Raw genomic sequence first — 21,211 nt, 5'->3', positions numbered from 1 at the left:
CCGCGGCCCAGACCACGGCACCCTTCCCACCTGAGCTCGTCTTTGTCTCTGCTGACTCCTCCCCGGAACACAGCTCCCTGGATTTCTTTCTTTCTTTCTTTCTTTTTCTTTTTTTTTTTTTTGTCCTTAACATATGCATCACCTCAAGAATCTGCACGCTCAGCGGCCCCGCTAATCTCTGCATCGTCCCATTTCCTGTACGTGCGGCCACAGGGGGCACCTCCCTGGGCTTGTGGCCCACATGGCAGTTCCTGTTCTGGACCTGCCATCCCTGTGCCCGCTGCGGCCTCCTGCCTCCACGCCAGGGCCGCCGAGGCGCCCGCCCCACCCCGGGCACTCTGTCCTGGCCCACCTGCCAGCCCTCTGGGGGCCACTGGCAGTGGCTCTGCGACTGACTTGCCAACCACCTTCCGCATCCACGGGTTGGTGTCTCAGCTACTCCCGAGGCTTCTCTTCCCTCCCTGGGTGACCGATTCAGGGAGGGACAGTCTGCCCCACCTGGTCGCCCTGGGCTCCTCCTACCACGTCAGGTTCTGCCAACGCATCGCTGGTGGCTCTGGACTCGGGCTGCCCAACAGCTCCACTGAGGGGCCGGGTGCCAGGATGGAGACAGCAGAGGCCATGGTGACCACGGGGCACACGACCAACTAGAGGAGGGAGACGGAGAGCTAAACGATCCTCTTTTTTTTCTTTCTCCCAAAGGATGGTTCTCGCAGAACACGTTGGCTCGACGCAGCCCGAATGGAGACATCCCGGTGACCAGGCAGCTGGAGGTGCCTCCCGGGACGGCTGCAGCCACGTCGCCAAGGCCCCAGCGCGCCCCTCCTCCTTCTCGGCTCACTCGCCTCCTTCCCTCCCTCTTGCTGGCATAACACTTAGCCACGAAGCCCTACGAGGAAGCTAAGACACTCCTGACTCGCAGGAATGCCACCCTGCTGCCAACGCCGCAACACACACCCTTCACGGCCCCTGGGTATAACTGGAATCAAAAAGTCAGATGACAGCAAGCGCTGGTGAGGAGGAAGAGAACCCAGAAGCTTCCCGCGCCGCTGCTGGGGATGGAAAAGGGTCCGGCTGCATGGAGGACAGTCCAACAGCTCCACAAACAATTCAAGGCAGAGCTAGCAGGTGGCCAGCAGGTCCAGCCCCAGCAGGTCCACCCGAGACGTGAAAACACGTCCACGCAGGAACTCACACACATGCGCGTCTGTGGAAGCATCACTTATCGGAGCCAACAGTGGACACAACAGCGTCCGTCCGCTATGACTAGATAAACAAAGTCTGGTGTTTCCAGATAATGGCACATCCTTCAGCCATAAAGAGGGATGATGCAGCTCTGGTACCGGGTACAGTGCGGAAGAACCTTGAAAACACTGTGCTGGTGACAGCCAGGCACAAAAGACGATATAGACTGGATCCCTCTATTCCTATGAAATTCCAAAACAGGAAAATCTATAGAAACAGAAAAGAGAGGCGTTCCCGCTGTGGCGCAAGGGGTTCGGTAGTGTCTCTGGAGCACTGGGACTCAGGTTCAATCCCCGGCCCTGCACAGTGGGTTAAGGAGCTGGCGTTGCTGCAGCTGCGGCATAGTTCAAAACTGCAGCTGGGATCTGATCCCTGGCCTGGGAACTCCACATGCCACTTGGCAGCCAAAAATGAATAAAAGGAGAGGGAGAGACTGGGATGAGGAGCCGTCTCAAGCTTGGGAGTGGCGGCTGGGAGAGTGGGGTGAGGGGCGGATAAGGGAAACTCTAAGGCACACAGAGCTTCCTCGTGGGGTGATGAAAACATGCTGACATCGACTGCGGTGATGGTTGCACAACTCCGTGGATATACTTAGAGCGACTGTGTACTTCAACGGGTGAGTTACACGGTTTGTGAATGTTATCTCAATAAAGCTGTTAGAAAGTGGTGACACAGTCTCTGCTGATGGACTTTATAGCTCCAAAGGCTTGGTGCCACCGTATGACCCTACCTGCATTTTTTTTTTAAACACACATATATGCATAGGAAAAATATCTGGAAATACATACCCCCAAAAGTTACAGTGAGTATCTCTAGGTGGTGGGATTATGGATTTTTGGGGGGATTGGGGGGTTAGGGCCACACCTGCAGCATACGGAAAATCCCAGGCTCTTGGCCGACACCACAGCCACAGCAAGGCCGGATCTCAGCCGTGTCTGCGACCTACACCGCAGCTCTCAGCAACACCAGATCCTTGATTCACTGAGCTAGGCCAGGGATCGAACCCCCATCCTCATCCGTACTAGTCAAGGTCGGTATGGCGGAGCCACAATGGGAACTCATGGATTTTTTTTAAATATATTTTCCTGGAGTTCCCATTGTGGCTCAGTGGAAATGAACCTGGCTAGTATGCATAAGGACACCGGTTCCACCCGGGCCTCGCTCAGGATGTCAAATGTCCAGCTTTGCCTCCAGCTGCAGTATAGGTTGCAGTCTCAGCTCAGGTCCGGCACTACTATGGCTATGGCATAGGCTGGTGGCTATAGCTCCAGCTCGACCTCTAGCCTGGGAACTTCCATATACCACACAGGTGGCACTAAAAAGCAAATAAAATAACGTAACATAAATTTTCCCATATTTTCTGAATGTTCTACAATAAGCATGTGATGTTTTTGTCTTAAAAAATAATATACTTGGAGTTCCCTGGTGGTGCAATGGGTTAAGGACCTGGAGTTGTCACTGCTGTGGTTCTGGTTACAGCTGTGGCGTGGGTTCCATCCATGGCCTGGGAACTTCCACATGCCTTGGGCGCGGCCACAAAGCAAAACAAAACCAAATAATATAATCATCTACCCTATTTTTAAAAATAGTCATTGTAAATGGTTATTCATGCTCTAATTAAAAGAACGGTAGGAAGACAGACTCAGGGCAGCAGACTGCTCACTACATGATGTCCCAGAGCCCTTAGAGAAACCCTCGCACCCTGCCTACGATCCTACAACTCGTCTGTGTCCAAAAGAGCAACCGAGGCTTGTGGTGACGCCCACTGCCATGCCCTGACCTTGGTGAGAGACTTGGGGAGGAGGTGAGGCACTGGTTTGGGTTTGTAGGTGACAGTACGATCCCCTTGTGTGAGAGCATATCTGCCACCAATACGAAGTGATACCATTAAGGAGTAAATGGTACCCTCCCGAACACCTTCCCCAGGCACTAACCTCGCAGCCACTCATCGGGCTGGAGAGAACAGATCCCACTGTGTCCCACACTCTCAGGGAAGCTGCGTCAATCACAGCCTCCCTGGAGATAAGGGCGTTTTGAACACTCAGCGCACTGACGTCGAGCCTGTGGTCTCCAAGAGAGGAATGTGCGAATTCTTCTGCTGTCAATCTCCTAAACGGACCTCACCCACGGGGCCAGACTCCAAGGACCCTCAGGCCAACCACCACCCCGGGGACACAGTGACAAATGCTACAGAGGCTGAGGCCATAGAGACAGCCCTCGGCAGGGACCCGACAGAACGCAGCCCACAGGCGTCCCTCCCACCTTCCCACAGGTCCACGGGGCCTGTGCGTGGCCCCTGGAGGCTGCTGTGCACAAAGTCTCAGTACAGATGCGAGAAGTGATGGAGAGTCAGAGGCTGGGCTGTATCACCAGCGGCTTCAGTAAAGAGGAAAAGGTGGCTGAGTGAATACAGACCTTAACACACCAATTAGCCAACGGAATTGACAGCCCTTTTCCACGCAGCAGACAGACAGCACAGGAACCCGTGTTTTTACGAAGCGTGTACTTGGGCACATGGAGGATTAAAACGGAAAGATATCAGAATAGTCAGCAAGGCCAAGCAGAACGGCAGGAGGAAAAATGGTGAAGAAAACCATTCTAGATCCCAGCAGACAGACACACCTTTTTCTGGCTGTCAGGAATCCCTGCATACAGCTGCTCGGTACCAAGTAAAGAGCGGTCATCTCAGCTTACTTGGCCTCCTGTACCTGAACAGACCAGGTTCTGAAAGCACATGTGCCAGAGAGAAGCTTCCTGCATTTGCTGGTGCTTCCCAGTGGGATCCATGACTCGCCGACATTTCAGGGGTGAGGCCGTGCTGTACGTGCATGTCCTTGAGGTTAACAGCTTGGTTCATATCAGGGCCTCTCAGCCCGTGTGTGCAGGACTTGAGGCCGATGGAGGGCAGGGGAGGCCCAGCACAGGCTGATGGTTGAGGAAGGAATGGCTCTGGCCATACAGCCCCCCACTCTATGGAGGTATCATCGTTTATCTAACCATAGCTGGGCAGCTTTTTCTGTTCTGGCGGCCACCCAGTTCCAATGTTACTGTGACAGTCTGTGCATGTTCACACACACCCCTATCTTCACGCACTTGTGTACGATGCATTGGCGATGATGGCCAAGACCTGGATTCCTTGACGTCAAAATTGCTTTGAACAAAGCGTATGGTGCTGACTGGGACAGAGGAAAGCCTGGCGCTGCTCACCCGGAGGCAGAGCAGAGGATGGGGGCCCCTCTCCAGCCACTCTTGCTTTGTCTGGTCACGCTCGAGAAAAGAAAACAAGTCCCATTATTAGCCAAGGCCGTCTTGATGGAACATGATCGTTTGTGAGAGTCATTTCTGCTTATAATCCACAGAGACGACACTTTTATTTATTTATTTATTTATTTTTGTCTTTTAGTCTTTTGTTGTTGTTGCTATTTCTTGGGCCGCTCCCGCAGCATATGGAGGTTCCCAGGCCAGGGGTCGAATCGGAGCTGCAGCCACTGGCCTACGCCAGAGCCACAGCAATGCGGGATCCGAGCCGCGTCTGCAACCTACACCACAGCTCACGGCAACGCCGGATCCTTCACCCACTGAGCAAGGGCAGGGACCGAACCCGCAACCTCATGGTTCCTAGTCGGATTCGTTAACCACTGCGCCACGACGGGAACTCCCGACACTTTTAATTCATGCTTGAATCATAAAAGATGGGGTTAAATTCCTGCTGGCGTCATGGACAGCGGTAGGACATCTACACAACCAGGGTGTGTTTGGCTGGTAAGGCAGAGGTGACAGGGAAACCAGTACTGATCCTGGGGCAACAGTAACACACTAAAAAGGCAAATGCCTTTTTTTTTTTTAATTTAAAAATTTTTTTTCGGCCACTCCCTGCCATTGTGGACGATCCCGGGCCAGGGATCAAATCCGTGCCACAGCAGCAACCTGAGCCACAGGAGTGACAACGCCGGATCCTTAACCCACTGCGCCACAAGGGAACTCCACGGCAAATGTCTTCGCACAGCGCTGCCTGACCAGTCACCTAACGGATCACCCTTGGGGGCCAGGAGAGTGAGCCATCCACTGCAGGCATGGCTTTTCTTTGTAGTCTCCTGATGGCCATCACAAATTCATGTGAATTCCCACCCCATCAGCCCCTAAAAATGAAGTCTGAGAAATGTTGATACCTCAGGAAGGTTTTTTCCAACCTTCTGCCATAAAAACCACAAACCCTGAGGTACGATGCCACACAATGCAGTACTTGACACCGCCTAAGCCTGTGAGCTCTCTTGACCCTATTAGAGCACAGACTTCCTCTCACCTGCAGAGAGAAAAGGCCGCACACTTGCTCTACTGTCTTTCCAGGACATCTTAAGTATCTTGCTCAACAAAATGTGGGTTTCCAGGTGGCACAGGGCCTGCCCTGCTATTTAGATGGTGTGACCATGGGGCAAACAGGATATAAATACATTACATCAACAAGATAAAACAGCGTTCTATTTTTTCTAAGTGGTTCTGATGGTTTGTTTCCCACTGAAAGACAATTCGAAACGAGAAGAAACGATTTTATGAATGACGATTTCATCATTTACATTTTCGTAAGTATTTTATGTCAGAAAAGTTTTCTGAACCACGCTGGTGGCAGAAAAACATAAAAGCACCCTTAACAACACCTAGATCCTTGCACGCAGCATACACAGCTCTCGTCTCCGAGCCCTCGCTCCCTGCCAGCACCTGCTGGTCGCTGCGCACACGAACCCGCTTTGCATGAGCAGGTGCGGCCACCACTGAGAGAGCTGACAAGGACCAGAGGTCAGAGCATCTTCAGGGCACAGGCGGCTGCAGAGTGACCAAGTGGAGCGGCCGCAGGGGAGAGGCTTGCCAACCGCCACGCCTGGGTGAGGGTCCGGCGACCTAGCTGTTCAGCCGCCGGACTCCAGGCCCGCGGCTGCCAATCCCTGGAAATCGCCCTCTCTCCGCGGTCCGCCGGGAACCTGCGCGGGGCGCCTCCCACCCGGGGCCCCGGATGCTCTCGGCCGACCCCTGCCTGCCGTCGGTGCGGCCCCCGCCCCCGCCCCGTCCGGCCGCGCCCAGTTCCAGCCCCCGTCCCGGGCCGGGAACAGCCAGTCCGCCGCCGGCCGTCCGCGCTCCCGAGCCAGTGCGCCGAGCTCGGGGCGGCGGTGGCGTGTGATGACGTCATATGGGCCGCCCGCCCACGATTGGCCGCGGCCGCCTCACCAGACCGTGAGCGGCCGTGCGCGCGGCCGGGGCGGGGCGCGCATGGGCCACGCCCCGAGAGCGCGGGCGGGGTGGCGGGCCCGGCCGGGGTCACGTGAGCAGCGGTATCACCGCCCGCCTTATAAGCTGCGCCGCGCGTGGACGGCCGCGGGCTCAACTCCAGGCGTTCTGGGCCGCGACTCTCCTCGGCGACCTCCTCCCCCGGCGAGCCCGCGGGCGGGCGCCCTTGGCCAGGTACGAGGGTGCGGCAAGGGAAACTGGGCCGGGAGCGGTGGGGAGCCCTGGGGACGGGGATGTCGAGGTCCCGGCAGCCGCCCCTCTAGACGGCCTTCCATTGGGGTCCTCAGCACCCACCCTCGGGCCTGGGTGCGCACCCTGACTCCAGCCCCAGCCGCGGGGTGGGGGACTGCATCCCCGACATCAGGTGGGCTCTGCCAGGGCTGTTCTCCGTCCGGGACGACCCCAGCAACTTGTCCTGGGGCGGCCTGCCGCTGGCTGGCCTCTGCCTCCTGCAGACGGGCGGATTCTGAAAAACTTTTGGACTGTACGGCCCAGAACTTCAGGGCTCATACAAGGAGGTACTGCAGCGGGATCACCCAGGTGTAGCTAACACCTGGCTGTGGCTGCAGCCTGTGCATCACCCAGGGCCCGGGTGTGGACAGGGTCCTTGCAGCCCCTCCCCCGCAGTACTTGCCCGTGGGCTACCCTGTGCGGCTGACTCCCTGAGACTCGGGGGTTTTCCTGGCCAGTGAACGTGCCCAGAGCCATGTCTCTGGGCCTCTCTGAACCTGCCCTGTCCCTTGGAAGTGAACTTGATCGGGATTCCCTCTCCCCACCCCCGTTTTCCTTCTAGGAAAGCCTGTCAGGTGTGGCTGATGCCCAGACTGGACGACCACCTCTGGAGCTGTCCCTGTGTTAAGGGCACGAACCACAGAGGCCACCCCAGGGCCAGTGCCAGAGGGCAGGAGGCCAAAGTGGGGGAGATGATCAGCTCCTCTGTGTCAGGCCCCTCTCTGCTGGTGGCCCACGGTGCCCAGGGCCCTGACCCCTCTCATGCGCCTCAGAGCACTGGCATGGGGAGCCATGGTGGCAGCGGCCACACCAACAGCTGGCATCACCACCTGCTGCAGAGGAGCCTGGTGCTGTTCTCGGTGGGGGTCGTGCTGGCCCTGGTGCTGAACCTGCTGCAGGTCCAGAGGAATGTCACCCTGTTCCCCGAGGAGGTTATTGCCACCATCTTCTCCTCAGCCTGGTGGGTCCCTCCCTGCTGTGGGACGGCCGCTGGTGAGTAGAAACAAACGACGTCTGTCTGGTGAAAAGCGGTTTTCAGCCTGTGGGAACCATTTGTGTGAAAATGGAACCATCCACAGAGGAGACTGTGCATCCCAGCGACTGTGTTTGGGGAGGGGGCTTGGAGGCTGGAGGAGGCCCGGTGGTGGAGATGGCGGGGAGGCCACTGGCTGCTTCTCGCCCGCTCGTGCCAGGCTGGCCAGGTCCTTCCCTCTTCCTGACCCGGCCCTGAGGCCAGTGCTGGGGGAGCCCCGCAGCTGTCATCCTAACCAGCTGCCCGGATTGGCCGCGGGCAGGACTGGTGAGCGGCGGGGCTGGAGTGCCATTGGCTGCCCCGGGGAACACGCTACCGGCCCGGTAACTGAAAACAAACCGTCACGTGGGCCCAGTGGGCAGAGCTGCTGCCCCAGCCCAGCGGCCTCCTGCTCTTCCTTTTTTGGAACAGCCCAGTGAACGTGGCCAGAGCCTGGCCTTGCCCCCACCGCTGGGCTCTGGGATGAAGGAAAAGGAAGTCTCTGTTTAGAGTTTGGACAGGAGCCACCCTGGCCAGACCCAGTCGTGACCCCGGGGCAGCAGTCTGCTGTGGACAGGTGGACTGGCTGTTTGGAGTAGAGTTGCTCAGTTATTTGGTTGCTCAGTTATTTGGTTTTATAAAAATGGCTCAGAAGGTCACTCAGTTCTTCCGGTCACACAGCATTTGCTGTGGACGAATTAATGGATGAATGGACACCTGCCGGGTGCTCTCTGTGGCCTCCGCCCGCCTGGCTGTAAAGCACGGAGCAGACACTCCCGTCGGACAGCCTCGCGTTGTAGCTCCCCTCTGTGAACTGCCGACCTCGCGGGCTCTGATCTTTCTCCTTTTTTCTTCTTTTTTTGGCCGCGGTGCGTAGCCACTTGATGTGGGGTCTCAGTTCCCAGACCAGGGACTGAACCCCGGCTGCAGCGGTGAAAGCGCCACGTCGGCCCCACGGGCCACCAGGGAACGAGCGCCCTGCCTCCTGTTCCGTAGGCTGTGCTTCCTTTGGTCCTTTCAGCAGTGCTCTGCTTCAGCGCCACTGCACAGAGGCGAGAACTGAATCAGAGAGGTGAAGCTCCTGTGTCTGCAGGGGCACAGCGGAGTGACAGGTCCCCGTTCGCAACCCTGCCTATACTGCCCCCTGGAGTCTGGGTGTGTCCCCTGCACCCTGGAGAGGGGCGTCTTCTCAGCAGGCTCACTTCAAACTGCAAGGAAGCAGTGGGCTTGGAGTGGAGCTTGTGTCCTAGGCAGGATGCCTCATGACGGGGACACTATGGTGATGAAGCAGAGAGTGGAAGGTTTTTCTCTTTGTTCTCAGAAACACTGGCTACTGTTGTTTTTCTAACCCCTTTAAGTTCATGGCTCTACTCTTAATCCTTTTGGAGAAACATCTCTTTCTATTCACATTTGGCACAATAGTTTCTTTGAATCAAAAGCTTGATTTTTAAAACCACTGAACCATTTTAGTTTAGGCTTGATTTGCAATTGAAGCTTCAAGGAATTCCAGGCATATCTGAAACACAACTTCTCATACCTTACTCACTTTTTTTTTTAAACCATCCGTCAAGGGCATAAGGGGAGAAATTCCATAGTACATTTTCACTTATTTAGCTTTTAACCTTAAAGGGCAAGATTAAGTTATACTGACTTGAGTCACAGAATGGTTGGGGTTCATTTTTCAAAATGCAAAAGCAGAACTGGATAAAATGTAATATGAAATTGAAACTGAAACTCTTTCATTGAATGCTGGGCCACAGTGTGTTTCTGCCCATTGAATGCTGGGCCACAGTGTGTTTCTGCCTGCCTCTCTGTTCAGGAACCTGAAATGGTTCCGTCTTTGCTGGGACGGCAGGTGCTGCACGCTCATGAGCCTCAGCAGCGGGGTGACCTCACGAGGGCCCTGGCACCACACCCTCTTCTCTCCTGCTCTTCCTTCCTTCGACTTCTCTCTGGAGCGCCACGCCTTCCCCCGTCTGAGTTCTCTGTGAAGTCCCACGGCTGAGGACAGCCTCACTCTTCTGAGCACACTACGCGCTCCCTCCTCGGGCTTCTCGGTCCATAATCCTCATCATCTTTCGCTTGAGGAAACAAACAGGAGGCGTCCGGTTCCCTCCTTTCCCACGCGATGCCCCGCTCAGGGCCTGGGCTCTGGGACCGTCGGGTGTGGCTGCCCCGGGACCCCGACCCACCACAGCCCGTGCTCGGGGGCTCCTGCGGAAAATGCAGGAACCCCTAACAGGGCAGTGCTGCCTCCGGGGATGGCGGTGAAGGCAGATCCACAGAGAGGTGCCCTCATCAGTGTGGGTCGTGATCGATGGCAGGCCGTGCTGTGGCCTCCGGGCCCTCATGGAAGCCCCTCTGCACTGAGATGGAGCAACACCGATGCAGGCCGAAGGCCGACTGCACAGGCGCTACAGGGTCCTGCACGTGCTAAGTAGCCCCTGCTCCATTCCTGCTATAGGGCAAACCAAACTGCAACTTTGTTTTAAATTTTTATTGTTTATACTCAAGAAGGATAAAAATGTAAAATTAGTTTTAATTGAAATATCATATTGTAGCCCTGAAGTCAGGAATGTCTGACCAGCGTGTTAATAATTGCCGCAGAGCCATCACCCCACGTCGAGGCCGTTTCTCTAACCCTGCTGTCTGCCCTTCTTTCACAGCTGTCGTGGGCTTGCTCTACCCCTGCATCGACAGCCACCTTGGAGAACCGCACAAGTTTAAGAGGGAGTGGGCCAGTGTGATGCGCTGTGTAGCGGTTTTCGTTGGCATCAACCACGCCAGTGCTGTATCCTTGAGTGGGTGTGTGGTCCAGAGCAGCTTCTGGTGTTACACGTTGAATGTTTCATTACTCGTGTGTGTGTGTGTGTGTGTGTGTGTTTGGCCAGTGCCAGCTACAGTTCTTCTGTACCACAGTTATAAGCAGAGCCACAAACAACGGTGACAACGCCGGATCCTTAACCCCTGGTGCCACAAGAGACCTCCTTAATGGGTATACGTTATCTCGTGAGCAGTTGAACAGTCTTCTGGGAGTATTATTTTTAAGCACATTGCTCAGTTTTCTTAGTTTGTTTTGTAAATGCCGTTGCATTTCTACCTAGCGTCTTCCCACCGTGAAGCCCTGCTCTGGTGGACCAGGAAGAAGTGGCCAGGGGGTCACTCTTCATGGGGCCACTTCTTTGGAGACCCCAGAGGGCCCAGGCCAGCCCGCAGCACCGGCCCTCGAAGAGGGTTCTTGGTTGAAGCTGGCCGCAGGATGAAGTTTGCCAACCCCAGTGGCATGCGTTACACAGAACACACGGCCTGTCTGTACTCAGTGCGTTTTTCAGGAAGACAGCCATGGTTTTCCGGGTCTCAAAAGATGTGCGGCTTCTTTAGCACAGCTGGAGTATGTTTTTAAGAGTTACCCTTTCTGAAATCGGCTCCACCCTGACTTTAATGCTAAGGGTCAAGGGAACCGCGAGAGGCCTGGGCTCCGACAGGGGTGTGGTGATGGAAGCCGATGTGCCTCCACCAGCGGGAAACGTGCTGCGCTGAGCGCCGTCTGTTGAGGGTCTTCCCGCGGAGGTGGGCGCTCCGTTCCAACTACCAGTCAAACGCGAAGTACAAGTGGGGCCACACCTGACTTACTTGCCAAGTATGTTGCTTTGTGGTTGAAGTACCAGCAGAATTTATATGTAGCTCTCAGAAAAGGGATCTGGAAAGTCAAGTTTGGGCCCAGAGGTCCTCGAGCAGGTTCCAGGCCATCGTGGTCACGGTGACCCTGCACCCAGGAGATGGTTTCTGCAGCTCACTCAGCAGTTTCTACGGATGGAGGCCTACCCGGTGCTTGGGGGTTGCTGGGGTTTGACCATTTAAAAAATCATGAAACTGTTCCTTAACTTTGCATCACCAGAAATTGGACTTTGCCAATAACGTTCAGCTCTCCTTGACGCTGGCAGCCCTGTCTTTGGGCCTGTGGTGGACATTTGACCGCTCAAGGAGCGGCCTCGGGCTCGGGCTCACCATCGCCGTCCTCGCCACGCTGATCACGCAGCTGCTGGTGTACAACGGGGTCTATCAGTAAGTGTGCCCGTGCCCTGCCCCGTCGGGAAGCCGTCACTCAGCTTTTGTTTCCAGTACCCACGGAGCCGGGATGGCACGTTTTCCCCGTACACGTGTGCCTGAAATTCAGGCACGGCATTCTCGGAAACGCTGCTGGTGGCTGATGTCACGGGAAGGGAGACCACGCCACTGCCGCCAGGGTGCGCCGGGCGCACAGCGTGCCCGCCGCAGAGCCACTACTCAGGCTCGTGTCTTCCTCTCTCGCAGGTACACGTCCCCGGACTTCCTCTACATCCGCTCCTGGCTCCCGTGTATTTTCTTCTCGGGAGGCGTGACAGTGGGAAACATAGGACGACAGCTGGCCATGGTACGTGAAATGTCACCTCCACCCCGACTGGAGGGTTCATTTATTTACTTAATTTATTTATTTACTTATTGGCTGCAAGCACCACATGCAGAAGTTACCAGGCCAGGGATGGAATCCAAGCCATAGCGGTGACAACCCCAGGTCCTTAATCTGCTGGGCCACCAGGGAGCTCCTGGCTGTAGTTTGATGGGTCTGGTTACCACAGTGCGTTACAGTCGTGTTGATAAACGTCTAGTTGAGACGCAGGAGCACCAATTACTCAGAAGAGCGCATGTTTTTTAAAAAGCAGGTCTAATACCCAGGTAATTTCTTTGCTAAATTATAAAGATTCAGAGATTTGCAAACCCACAGTGAATGCCAGCAAGGAGCCAGAGGTCGCCTCACACTGCAGCTCAATCAGCGGCTTTTCTGCGCCGCAGCTCCTGTGATGAGGGGGAAAGTCAGCGCAACAGCTGAATGAATGACTTACAATGCGTTTCCTCCCCACCTTCAGGTGGGAGTGGGTGATGCTGGGGAAAGGGCACCGGGCCAGGCCCTATGAGAGTGCGGACGGGGGCCGGGAGGGTGCGCCCAGCTCCCTTGGGCTGGGGGGCCCCGGCCTGGCCATGGCCCTGTCTTAGGGTAAAAGAGAAACAGCGCCCCCCGCCCCCGCACAGCTCTTTGCTGGGAGCCGGAGAGGCAAACAAAGCCAGGATAACTTCGCGTTCTTGGGGGAGTCAAAGCCTGGTGCCTCGGCACTCCGATGACAGCGGGACACGCGGACGTGTAGCTGTTCCTGCAGATGGACTTTGACTCGGAGGCGGGAATGGAACAAATGAACGCGAGAAACCAGCCTTGTGGGGGCCGTTTCCCTCAGAGACACATCCTGGCTTTTCTCAGAACGTTGTCTTGGTCCCTCACGAGCTGTGTTCAAAGACAGCTGCTGCCCGCCCGTGAGAGCCGAACTGAAGGGTGACAGGCTGTCTCACAGAAAGGGGAGTAACTCCGAGAGACGGAACTTGCCTTCTTTGGTTCACCCGTCACGTGTGCTCCTTCGTAGTTTTCTGCAGATCTGCTGCCAAGGCAGAAAGACTCCGTTGAAACAGTGGCTTCTGGTCCACTCATGAGAGTCGGGCCTGGCTCTCGACACTCCCTGCGGCTCGTGCGCTGCGCCCCCGGGCCTGATGTGTTGGCTCAGAGGAGCGTGAGGCAACGCCACGATTGCTTCTTGCTTTGAGGGTTTTGTTTCAGGGCCGTGCCGTCGGGGGTTCCTAGTGAAGCTTTCAGGTTAACCTGTCTTCAACCACCACGACCATGTGGAGAGTTAAAACTGAAAACATTCACGCGGTTGGTTATTCTTCCGGGTGGGTGAGCTGATGCCCCGAAACATTTTTTATTTTTCTTTTACTTATTTATTTGGCTTTCTGTCTTTTTAGAGCCACACCCGCGGCATACGGAGGTTCCCAGGCCAGGGGTCTCATCGGAGCTGGAGCTGCCAACCTACACCACAGCCACAGCAACGCGGGATCTGAGCCGGGTCTGCGACCTACACCACAGCTCACGGTAACACAGGACCCTTAACCACTGAGCGAGGCCAGGGATCGAACCCACAACCTCATGGATCCTAGTCGGATTTGTTAACCACTGCACCACGACGGGAACTCCGCTCCGAAACATTTTCGCCGGCGGTTTTAGAGCCAGTTTTGGTACACTGGTGTCTCGATAGAGCAAAGAACGTCCCATCGCACACAAGGAGACGTCTCGCCAGAGCAGCCGTCACACCGCCAGCGACAGCCTTCCACCCTTGTCTCGGACACTTTCCTTTCTTTGCAAAGATGGAAGTTTCAAACAGAACCTAAAACATGAGCGTTGGCACGGCCCTGAGCCCCCTCATAGTTGGGTGGGTCCCTTGTGTCCTGGAATGGGGGCTGAGTGCCAACCCCTTCCTGGGCCCTGGGCCTGGCCCGCCTCCCCACCCCCAGCCCTGAAACTCCGAGTCTGTGCTGCGGGGTCCCAGCGGCACAGGGAGCGAGCAGACCCGGCAGCGGTGTGAAGCTGGCAGGCCCCGTTCGGCCCCAAGAGCAGCCACATCTGCCTCCCTGCCCCCCGCTGGCCGCGCCGCCGGGCCCAGGTCCTTGCACCAGACGGAGGAGCACGTGGCCACTGCCAGCTGCTCCAAAGGAGGACACAAGCGAGGCATTTTTCTCTGGGTTTCCAAACCCAGCGGAGGGCATGTCACAGGGTGAATAAAGGCGAAACCATCCCGGGTGCTGTCACAGCCGTTTCCGCCAGAAGAAGTCAGGTGGGTGGCTGCGGGGCTGACGGAGGCCCAAGGAGGAGGAGCCGGGCTCAGCAGTCTTGATGGCTGGGCCAGCCGGCCTGGCAGAGCCGCAGCCCTCGCTCCCGTAGTGAGGACGGGGGAGAGGGGCCCCAGGTGCTGATTGCTGAGCAGCGGAACTGCAGGTGGGTTTGGGGTTTTCTCCTATGTTGCATTTGTAAAATTTACAGTGAAAACATACAGTTGACCCCTGAAGAACACGGGGGCTGTGGCACCGACCCTCTGAGCAGTGGAAAATCCCAGTGTGACGAATGTATGTCAGCTGTCCCTATCCTCAGAGCCAGCCAACCCCCGACCATACTTGCGTAGCATTTACTTCTGAAAAATTCCGATGCAAGTGGGCCGTGGGGTTCAAACCCACGGTTGTACAAGGCTCCAGTGCGCCTTCATAACCAAAAGCCCTCGGGGTGTACAGCAGCTCCGAGCTTCGGTCTAGTCTCGGGTGGGTGGAGCCGCCACCACACCCTGTTGAGATTATTCACTGGGAGGCCACTGCAGGACTGGTCCCTCGGCCTCTGCACGGTGCTGCCAGCTCCTGGGAGCAAGGCCCTGGCCTTGGATGCAGATGACAAGGAAACAGCAGATTGGCCACCCCCAGGCTCCCAGCCTCATCCCTGTGCTGGTCTCCCTCCCAAGTCTTCTGCCTTTTTGTTCCTCTTTTTTTCCATCCTGTGAAGGCTGTGTAAACGAATCTCCTGAAAACAGTGGACAGTCTTAGAAAAAGTCCGCTGTGTCCAGCAGGAGTTGAGTAGCCTTCACCTGCAGTTCCGGTAACTTTTGAACCTACAGCCTCACACTCTTAACAAGTGCTCCATCCACTTGGGCCTGAACTGAAGGTGTGGCCTCCTTGCCATTGCCATGGGCTGAAAGCTGGCCTTCAAAAATGTGCTGTTGCAGCAGCAGAGAGATAAGTGCGTGAAGCCAGAATTGGAGTTTTCATGAGACTATTGGAAGCGTAGGAAATCATACTTGCTTCAGATTACGTCAGGGCTGAAGAATGAAAAATACACCTATGATAAGACTTGTTTGAGAAAACTGTGGGGCCCTCTCTGCATGACACTGCCTGCCCCTACCTAACTAACGGTAGTGTCTCCTGGGACCTTTTGTTGGGTGTGTGGGTGGGCTCCCCCCACCTGTCCCCCAGGCAGTAGCAGCAGCAGTTAGGAGGCTGGAGCAAGGGCCCTGCAGTGACAGGAGCTGCAGGTGTGGCTTTGACCCTGTGCACCTGCCAGGTTGGGGCCCTGGACTACCCACTGCTCAGGTCCCAGTCCTGCTGGGACTCTGGCACTTGAGCCAAAGTGTCTTGAGCCAGGGGCACTGGGGCACATGCATGGTACACACTGCCCCTCGTGGTTTTGTATTCGTGTCTCAGAATTGTTGCCTTTGTGTTGACTCTCACCTCCATCCGGTGGAGTCTTGAAAGTTGAGGTTGTGACAAAGTCACACCTTGCCAGACTCTGTCTTGTCCAAGAAAATTTTCTTCGAGGGCAAAATCAATACTTTGTTTTTAAAGGAGTTAGAATTCTTATAAGTCCTTATTTTATTTTTTTTCTTCACAGAAATGGAAAAAAAAAAATGAACCTCTTATTTATAAAAGTGCACTTACTCTTTGCTCAAAACTTAAACACTCATTTCTATTCTTAAAACCTAGAAAATGGCTCAGGGCCTTAGAAATGAGATTGGTTGCCTGCTGAAGGTCCCGGGGGGGCACAGGCCCCTCCCTGGCTGTGGGCCCTTGGACAGGGTGGAGCTGGCAAAGGTTTTTAGGGGCCGCTGTCCCAGAATGAGTTTTTGGCTTAAAACTGACAGCTTCAGCAGGAAGGCTTTGTGCTGGGATGTGACCAGAGTGAGGACTGAGCGGGGCGCTGGGGGGCACTGACGGCAGCTTGCCAAGTGCAGGGACACTCAGCTCTGGGTCCCGCTCCTGGGCGTCTCTCCCTCGCCCCCTTGAAGAGAAGGGTGGGCCCTGGCAGGGTCGCCACGCCCCAGACCTGCAGGCCGGCTCTGCCTGAGTGTTCAACGGGTCGAGTGGCCTGTTCGCTGTGGTGTTTGTGGTCAGCCTGCCTGTTTAAAAGAACATGACAAGCCCGCAGTGGCACTTTATGGCATTTGTATTTGGTGCTAGTTGGAGCGTCAAGTCTTTTCTCAGAAAAAGCAAGGCTTCCCACGGCCACAGCGAGGACTGGCCCTGCTCCCCGGGGCCCAGGACACCTGGTCACAGCTGCTTCCCCGGCAGGTGGCCCTGACTTCGCTCTTCCTGTTTGCGGTTCAACAGCTGCTGGGAGTGATGTTGGTACTTCTGGTACTTCTGCTGCTGGTACTTCTGTTTTGAGGGCTGATTTTTAATTGGCACCTGCCGCACCCAAGGTGCTGGGCTGGACATTTCCATCGTCGGCGAAGGGCGTCCTGAATAGCACTTTGGCGGAGGGACCGTGTTAGTGCACTGAGTGCAGAGCGGATTGGAGCCGGGCGTCTGAGGCGCCGGGGCCTCGGGCTCCCGCTGCCGGGCTGTCCTCTGGGTGAGGTCAGGGTGCGCGCCGGGCGCCGGCTCCCGCAGGAGGCCTCTTGCCAGCCAGGTCTGCTGCCCTCGGGAGCTCTGATGGGGTCAGTGCGCCGGACTGGCTCCCATCCAGGGAGGCAGTGGTCTTCTGTCTGGCCGTCACACCGGACCCCGGTTCCAGGGTTCTGGCCGTCACATCACGGGTCAGTCCTGCCTCCCGTTTGTGCTCCTGGTTTTCTCCAGGTGGTGTTCGTCCAGGAACATTTCTTGTCCTCATTTAGCCGTTGGTCAGGCTTTCAGGCCATCAGGTCTTCCAAGTCTGAGCGCTCCTGGGGGCCGGTCAGGAGGGGCCCCACGGCTCTGAGACCAGAGCTCCTCATCTGGAAGCCCAGCTGCCCGGACGCGAAACAAGAAACAAGGGGATAGGCTCAGGACAGCAGCTCTGACCACAGGAGGGTCACCTGACCTTGCACGGCCCCTCTGCTGGGACGTCCATCCTCTGCAGAGCAGCCACCTGGAGAGCGGGGACAAGCGCAGGGCCCGTGAGGAGGAAGGTGTGAGCTGGGAGGCTCTCTTGGTTAAGGCAGCGCTGTTGCTGGGCATCCGTTTGCTCCCCTCCACGTGGCCTTCTCCCCAGAGTGCAGAGTTGTTCTGGAGAAACCAGATAGGAATTTGGTTGACGGCAGAAACCGCCCCTTCTTCAGATAAACAGGCAGCTTTCTGCACAGAGACTGTGCCCCACGTGCGGCTCCATCCCTGTGCGGCCGGGAAGGGGCCAGCTGCTGGGCGAGGGGCCCCGGGCCGGGCTCCAGGATTCTCCCCTCCATCCCCTGGTCCCTGCAGAGGGACCTTTCACCTCTCACTTTTTGGTGAAGAGGCCTCACTGCTAATTAGAATACGTGTACATTTCCTGCTAATTTCCTCTTTGTCCGTGCAGGGTGGTCCCGAAAAGCCACACAGCGACTGAGTCTTCAGACCCGCGGACCCTGCCGCAAGGCCGGGGCGGGGAGGCTGTGCTTCGGGACTGTGCCACGGCGGCCTGTCTGCCTCCTCATCTCCTTAGATCGGGCTGACTGCGAGGGACTCCTGGACAAAACGTGGCCTGCTCAGAGTAGCCAGGCGGAAAGAAGGACCACCACGTGGGGCCGCGGCCTCGCCGCCGCCACCGCTGCCGGGGCGCCTGCTCTGGAGCCACCGGGCGCAGGGTCCCGAGGATTTGGTTTCCTTTGTTATTAAAAGCAAGTCGCCATATTTCAAAGCCTTGACCTCCAGCCTCACTACCAGCTCGGGGCGTCTCGGCGCCCAGGGGGTAGCACGACGGTGCTTTTACAAGGAGGAGGTGTGGTGCGATAGGAAGGTGACTCATCCACGAGACTGTGGGACAGGGTTGTGTCAAAAAGAGAGGGCGGCGGCGGCGGCCAGCACAGCACGGCCACCCATCTGTAGCGCAGCGCACGACCTGGCTCTTCATTCCCACGAGGTGACAATCTTCCTGAGAGCAGAGGCCACGCGCGGTCATCGTTCTGCACTGTGATTTGTTGGGGTTTTCCCTCCGTGTTTGTGAAGTTTATCCAGAATCCCGAATCGTCCGGGAGGGAGCACCTGTCCGCCGCATGTCTGTCCTCGCCAAACTCGGGTGTTTCTTTGCAACTCAGAACAGCAAGGACGGCTTTTTTCCACAGCCCCACGGGGTTTGCAATCTGTGATTGCCTTGTAAAAAGAAGAGTGCGTGTGTCACTGCATTAAACATCGGGTGTTTCTAAATCCTCCAAGCCGTGGTGAGCACAATGTATTCAGTGACTGGCACAGACCACGTGAGACCCGGGTTGCAAGTCCTGGGTCTTCAACTTCAAGTGCAATGTCTATGAAAACCAATCTGAGCCTTGTATTCTCTTAAATATTTATTTTCTTTTTTTAACATATGAGGTGTTCCAGAGGGTTCTCCATTTCAGTGCTGCATGGAGGCGAAATTCAGCAATAATTTCTTTCGGTTGTGAAGTTGCTTTGTTGTGCCCTCCACTGAGCCCTGGGCCTTTGAAATACTCCAGTTTTGTGGGTTTAGGAAACTCGTCATTTTTACTTACAAATTTACCTTTTTGTATTTTGCAGTTTAAATGTTTTGGTTGTTTTCAGTTCCGTGTAAGTGGCTTGATGAGAAGACTCCTCTAGAGCAGCAGCCGGTGGTCAGCGGGACGGGACAGGGGGGCTCTGGCGCAGCTGGCCACTTGAGGGATGGGCCTTGTTGCGGTTTGGTTTGGTTTTGAGGAAGATATCCTGGGGTCAATTACAGGTTACCGTAGCGAATTTGTTTTAGGGGAATTGTGTTTAAAAGAAAATGGGATCTCTCTGCACTTTGCAGAGACCCCGTCTCCATTTTCTGCAAACGAAAATGATCAGCTCCGTGAAACGCCTTTTCAATGACGATGTCAGCATTTTATGAAAAACCAGAAGTTGTCAGGCGAAAGCAGTCATTGGTCCTTTCAAATGTACTTGATCGCACACAAACAAGAAGTATTTTCTTCTCTTAAACTGGAAATCTGTATCTTTAGAAATAATGTAGCCAAAAGATGTGAACCTGAAGAATTCTGTTGCCAAGACTTTATAGCAAGTATGTGAACCAAAGTGATCTGAGCTTGTAAAAATGTAAGAGGATGAACGCGGCAAAATTTGCACTATCAGATTTGAACATCCAGTGAGATTCACACTCATACTAAGTTTTCAGCATTGTGTTCTTTTGCATTCTTTTTTTACTTTTATTAAAGGTTCAAAACCACCGTTGTATTTATGGGCTTTTCTTTGAAAACACGGGAGGGAAGTGTTCTCTGTGTAGGATGTTTGATTTGGGATGGAAAAATATTTTATGGCGCTTCAAAATATACTGAGTAACCGTACAACCTCTTGGGAAAGACATTTTTTCATCGTGGTGGACATGAGCCTGTTTAACCTCCCTGTCCCCTCCCACTGACACTGGGAAGCGAGAGGGGACATCTTCCTGGGCCTTGCTCTGCCCCTTCCCAGGAATGCTGTCCTCCAGGAAGGAGAGGGCTGCTCCTCGTTTGTTCTCCAGGCTTGGGGTGGGAGAGGGAGGGACTGCACTCCCAGCAAACAGAGTCCAGGAAAGGGTGGAGCATCCTGACCAAGTATCAGCCAGTAGTAACATCCAGGAGCCCCAAGTATCAGCCAGGATATCAGTGGAGCCCCAAGTAACAGCCAGCACATCAGAGGAACCCCGAGAATCAGCCAGCACATCAGAGGAACCCCGAGTTCCAGCCAGCACATCAGAGGAACCCCAAGTATCAGCCAGCACATCAGAGGAACCCCGAGTTCCAGCCAGCACATCAGAGGAACCCTGAGTATCAGCTAGCACATCAGAGGAACCCCGAGAATCAGCCAGCACATCAGAGGAACCCCGAGTATCAGGCAGGAGCCCTGAGTAACAGCCAGGTGGTCAGAGGAACCCTGAGTATCAGCCAGCACATCAGAGGAACCCTGAGTATCAGCCAGCACACAGAGTGTCCCCGAGCATCAGCCAGCACACAGGTGTCCCCGAGTCCCCGAGTATCAGCCTTCGCCTCTCTCTGCTGGGGACGAAGGGCTCCAGAAGTGCTTCGGAGTCGCCCTCTCTCCCTAGGGGCGCATGTCGACAGGGAAGCTGGAACAGAGAACCTGCTCCCGGGAAGGGAGGCAGGTTGGAGCGGAGCGTGGTCCCTGGCTCGCGGACTTGCCGGGCCTTATGTGCCCACTTCCCGGGAAGTAGCCCTGAGTCCGTGAAACGAGGGGACGCCAGGCCCACAGCAATCCCGCGGGGCTCCAGCCGGCTGTGCGCAGAGCACTCGCACTTGGGAGAGGGCAGTGCAGTGAGGGCAGAGAGCCTTGCCTTGCCACACTCAAGCCCGAACACTCAGACAGCCCACACCTGCAGGTGTCTCCCACGCCGAACACAGTGTTTGGGCAGGAAAACGCAGAGAGCTGGCTGATGTGCCCCCCACAGACCTGGGGGTTTGCCTGAGATGCATCCACTTTATGCGGCTCTAACAGGGCAACGCCCACGCCGCACTCGTCTGACCTGTGTTTTTGGCGAAGTGTGGAGAGTGAAACATTTCCTGGAATTTTTCTGGTCTGCGAGCAGGTGACTGCATGATCTCAGGTCACTAAGAGTGAGGCGTGTAATTCACAGACAACCTCCGTGCCCTGTCGTGAGCAAGGCTGAGA

At 55.8% G+C, this 21,211-nt stretch overlaps 1 protein-coding gene across 1 annotated transcript; it reads left to right on the top strand.

Annotated features, from left to right (window-relative positions):
* On the top strand, window positions 6,624-19,888 carry INSIG1 (insulin induced gene 1). Its single transcript, NM_001244521.1, is given in 6 exon segments — window positions 6,624-6,699; window positions 7,319-7,749; window positions 10,435-10,559; window positions 11,667-11,833; window positions 12,083-12,182; window positions 17,937-19,888. Coding segments are annotated over 5 exon segments (831 nt in total). The 5' UTR covers window positions 6,624-6,699; window positions 7,319-7,340; the 3' UTR covers window positions 17,967-19,888.

The sequence above is a fragment of the Sus scrofa genome, chromosome 18 (genome assembly GCF_000003025.6).
Source record: "Sus scrofa isolate TJ Tabasco breed Duroc chromosome 18, Sscrofa11.1, whole genome shotgun sequence".
Classification (NCBI taxonomy): domain Eukaryota; kingdom Metazoa; phylum Chordata; class Mammalia; order Artiodactyla; family Suidae; genus Sus; species Sus scrofa.
The sequence above is the reverse complement of the archived record's forward strand: the minus strand, read 5'-3'. Positions and strand labels throughout refer to the sequence as shown.